The sequence below is a fragment of the Oratosquilla oratoria genome, chromosome 23 (genome assembly GCF_046742065.1).
Source record: "Oratosquilla oratoria isolate Oo_2021 chromosome 23, ASM4674206v1, whole genome shotgun sequence".
Classification (NCBI taxonomy): Eukaryota; Metazoa; Arthropoda; class Malacostraca; order Stomatopoda; family Squillidae; genus Oratosquilla; species Oratosquilla oratoria.
Genome location: NC_134799.1, coordinates 12,614,463 through 12,619,298, shown reverse-complemented (window position 1 = coordinate 12,619,298; position 4,836 = coordinate 12,614,463). Strand labels below are relative to the sequence as shown.

Below are 4,836 nucleotides of genomic sequence, written 5' to 3'. Positions count from 1 at the left end.
CTGGGTTTTTCCTCAATCTGTTCATTTCCTTCAGAAAATGTGTTAAAATGCCTTTAGAAACTTGCTTGGCTCATTTGTTCATCCCCATAGGCCTCCTTTAACATTCCATAAGCTTGTTGTTTGGTTTTCTTAAGTTGAACACCAAATTTGATGGCGTAACGTTGCTCCATGTTTCTCTGCATCTTGACAAGTGTTCACAGATCGGCAAACCGAATCAGACTGGTTCCAACACATTCACTGCTGTACTCAGACCTACATATATAGAAAGTCACCTTTTATAGAATATATGTATGTGTACTTCACCATGAAGTAGTATTTTGATCAAATCATATTTAATGTCTCGCCTGACATTTTCTCACTACTTATTGAACATACCGTGTATATATGAATATATGTATATATATATATATATATATATATATATATATATATGTTGAGGTGTGAAGACAGAATGAGTGGTAGGGTGGTGAGTTTAAACGCCAAGAATCCGTTGAAGTTTTATTTCTGACGTTTCGTCCAACTAGGACTTCTTCAGAGTGTACACAAATAGAACAATGACAACTTATATACCCGCACAGCTCACCCCGTTCCCCCTCGGTCAATGCTGCTGCCATCTCTCTTTCGCCTTGCCTCATGGATGATTAGTGGTACACATCGACAAATTTGGCCACTTGCCGGATTGGGAAAAAACAGAGGTGCTCCATACTGGACTCGATAGAAAGGAAAGGAGGACAATTGAGGCAGCATACATTACCTCACTCCCATGCAGCAACCATCGGGACGGTTTCGTCAAGCTGGCGAGGATAGCAAGCGGACTAATCATCCATGAGGCAAGACGAAAGAGAGATGGCAGCAGCATTGACCGAGGGGGAACGGGGTGAGCTGTGCGGGTATATAAGTTGTCATTGTTCTATTTGTGTACACTCTGAAGAAGTCCTAGTTGGACGAAACGTCAGAAATAAAACTTCAACGGATTCTTGGCGTTTAAACTCACCACCCTACCACTCATATATATATATACATATATATATGTGTGTGTGTGTGTGTGTATATATATATATATATATATATATATGTGTGTGTATGTATATATATATATATATATATATATTTATATATATATATATATATATATATCCATACTTTTGATATATTATGTTTTATTGCCCGTCTTTCTCTCTCTGTTTCTCTCTACTTCTTTCCACCCTATCTCTCTCTATCTCTCCCTGTTTGTCTATATATCTATTTCCCTGTCTATCAAGCTACTTATCTTTTTGTCTGTATCTATTTATCTGTCTGTCAATTTTTCTACCTTTTCCTCTATTTGTCTATCTAGCTATCTAGATACTTGACTAAGTATGTATATATATATCTATCTATATCTATATATCTATTTCTCTTAGACAACTCTGAGATATGACCATGTATCTGATATGTATTTTTCTCCGTTCTTATCTCTTTTGTCTAACCCACAGTTCTGAAAAGGCGAAAGTTTTCAGTCAGCCTCTCGTTAAGTAACCCAGACATTATGTATTGCTGTTCTTCGGTTTCTTCAAGGACAATTAATTACTGAAATTGTATCCTTTTGCATCCACTTACTACCACTAGTTTTTAGTTAGTGGGTTAGTGACTCCCACTGGGGAGACTCCCGGGTCCCCCCACGGGATGGGGGGGGGGGAGGAGTTTCATCATACATATATCAAGGCTTTTTCTCCCTTACAAGGGAGGTAGCCAAAAAGTGAAAGGCATAAAATCATTCCCACCCATTCCATCCCTGAATACACTCCACACCCCTCCACCCTCCCTCTTATCTTAGCACCTGCCGGATGACGGGTCATCCCTGCACCTTGTTCACTATCCTGGGTCAGAAGCAGTGTCGCAAGACACAGCACATCCACAGCAAGGCCGCTTCATTAAATCGGCGACCCCTCATCTCCGTCCCCCCCTTGCATAAAAGGAGAGGACGGGGAGAAATCTTGTGTGTTTGTCACCTTTTTCCAACAAGAACATTCTCACTACTTCGTAGTATGTATGCATAATTCCCATTTTCTAGTAACATAAAAAAATTAAATATATAATAATTAAGATTATCAACTCTGAAATAAAACAGTGTTTCTTTTCATCAACACTGTATTGTCATTACTATTACTATCACTATCATTATATTCATTTATTGTCATCAATTTAGGGATGTGACGTTGTCCATATTGCATATATGCACTTATGCGGCATATTTTTCAAGAGCATATTATATGCACCTGTGCATATATGCTAACCAACAAAAAAGCATATATTCATTAAAACGACATAAAATATGCACATGTGCATATATGACACCTGATAAATATTCACATGTTGGACACTGTTGAAACTTGAACATATTTAAAACTAACAGGATGCTGTAGGATTTTTAAGTCATGGCTAAATGATTTACATGTACAAATTTAGGTTATTTTAAAACAATGAAATTGTCTTTAAATTTTTATGGTTTGTTATTGGAACACAGGAAACAGGATGTCGATTGTTAGATTAGCTTAGTCACTTCTTTTACGGCTTAGGTGTTGGTAGGTACACTAAGTAGTACTACAGTGTGATCTGTGCAACAATGCCAAAGGAAAAACCTAACAACACCGTTCTTAAGTTTGTTGAGGAGCATGAAGACTTTGAAATAGAAGATGGAGTTTTGTTTTGCATATATTGTAAAAAGCAGGTATGTTGCTTAATTGAATCTTGCTATATTCTACTTAAACTTCCAACGTGATGTCAGGTATAGATAGAATGCTTGAATATAATATAAAAACTTCAAAATTTTGTTAAATATTTCAACATAAATATTGGTTCACTAGTAAGCTATTCTAACTGGTCATTCGATTTTTTTAGGTATCAAGTTCGAGAACATTTCTCATTAAGCAACATCTGAAAACTGCGGGACATATTGCTAAGAAAAAATTGCAGCAGTCAAGAGAGTCTCAACTTGAAGATCCGAGTCTAATCACAACAGATGCAAGTCAAAGTAGTACTATGAAACACCCAAGTACCAACGAAACTACTATCTCCAACGACCAACCAAGTACCAGTAAATGCACTGGTGTCCCAGATGACCAGTTAGGCTCTACTGAATTAGTTACTAGCCATTCAAACCCACCTATTTCTCGCAAAAAATCCTTCAATGAAGAGTTGTGCAATATGTTCGTATCTGCAGATATTCCTTTGCACAAGTTAAACAATCCAATTGTAAAAAAGTTTCTTGCTAAACACTCCGGTAATGTGATACCAGACCAAACTACAATGAGAAAATATTATTTGTCGGAAATATATCGTGAAAAAATCAGTGCTTTAAGGAGAAAGGTGTCCACTCACAAGATATGGGTATCTGTGGACGAAACTACAGATGTTGAACAGCGGTACATTGCTTGCTTCGTATTCGGAATTTTAGGAGAAGAGTCTGAGCACGACAAATGTTACTTAGCAAACATCGCCATATTAAGTTCAGTTAATCATGCGAGCATAGCAGGATTCTTCAACGATTCTCTTCAGGTGTTATGGCCAAGTCAAATAAAATACGAAAACGTACTCTTGGTGTGCACAGATGCCGCACCATACATGATAAAATCAATGAATGGGTTGCAAGTCCTTTTCCCCAAAATGATTCATATAACTTGCTTAGCACATGGATTACACAGGGTGGCAGAACTGGTAAGATTCAGCTATGCTGAAGTGAACAGACTGATATCTGCCTCCAAAAGTATATTCGTTAAAGCTCCGTTGAGGGTAGAGAAATTGAAGAAACTTGCTCCAAACACGCCGCTACCTCCTACGCCAATAATAACAAGATGGGGCACATGGATCCAAGCTGTCCAATATTATGCCAAACATTTCGAAGAAATATACCAGGTCTTCATGTCCTTTGATGGCGAAGATTCTCGTAGTGTGAAAGAGTGTCAGGATCTTCTGCAGAACGTACAGTTAAAAACAGGTTTGGTCTTCATAAGTTCTACATTCTCTATAATAACTTCTACAATTGCAAAGTTGGAAACTAGGGGACTCCCTATTTCTACTGTTTTCCAACTGATGGATTCTGTGGAACAAACTTTAAAGAACACCTCCGACCAAAGCTACCACCAAAAGTTGACCAGCATTCTAACAAAAAACAAAGATTATGAAAGGTTAGGGAAAATCAATGCCATAATGTCCGGACAGCCCATTGAAGGACTAGAGGAGTTTATAAGTGGCCTTGCTCCATCGGATATATCTTGCTACCAATTTGCACCTTTAGTCTCATGTGATGTAGAACGAGTGTTTTCCCAGTACAAAACTATACTAGCTGACAACAGAAGGAGATTCACTTTTGAAAACCTCAAATACCACGTAATTATTAAGTGTAATCCTAATGTATAATTTTTGTAAGGTAGCAGATCTAAATAGTAGATGTTTGTTATTGAAATGCTCTTATTGAATTTCTAATAATTATTTTCTAAATGTGTATGTTGGGAATTGTACAAATATTGAAGCTGTCCTGTTTAATTCTGTTGTATTTTGTTTTCAATGTTTTCATATTAAAAAGCAAAGCTTTATCAAGTTTATTTTATCCCATATATCGTATAAGCAAACTATACTAAAAAAATATCGGGCATATAAAATGCTAGCATATAAAATGCTAATATGCATTTCTGTTAAGCATATATGCCAGTGACGTTTTTGCATATTTTATGCAGCATATAAATTTGAAGAACAAAAATCGTCATATGATATGCTGCATATCGCAAAAGCATATATGCATCTATGCAGCATATTTTATGCTGCATATTGTCACATCCCTACATTACTATTATCATT

General features: G+C 36.7%; 1 protein-coding gene across 1 annotated transcript; it reads left to right on the top strand.

The window, feature by feature from the left end:
* The first annotated feature begins 2,192 nt into the window (after nt 1-2,192).
* Nucleotides 2,193-4,574, top strand: LOC143037672 (uncharacterized). The gene is made up of 2 exons (XM_076206200.1): nt 2,193-2,710; nt 2,881-4,574. Exons 1-2 carry the CDS (start codon nt 2,606-2,608, stop codon nt 4,396-4,398), a joined length of 1,623 nt encoding a protein of 540 aa, XP_076062315.1. The 5' UTR covers nt 2,193-2,605; the 3' UTR covers nt 4,399-4,574.
* Nucleotides 4,575-4,836: the final 262 nt, after the last annotated feature.

Excerpts from the sequence above, each read along its gene's own strand:
- LOC143037672 (XM_076206200.1), top strand. The coding sequence starts at position 2,606 with ATGCCAAAGGAAAAACCTAACAACACCGTTCTTAAGTTTGTTGAGGAG. Across the intron at positions 2,711-2,880 it reads GCATATATTGTAAAAAGCAG|GTATCAAGTTCGAGAACATT; the intron begins GTATGTTGCTTA and ends CGATTTTTTTAG.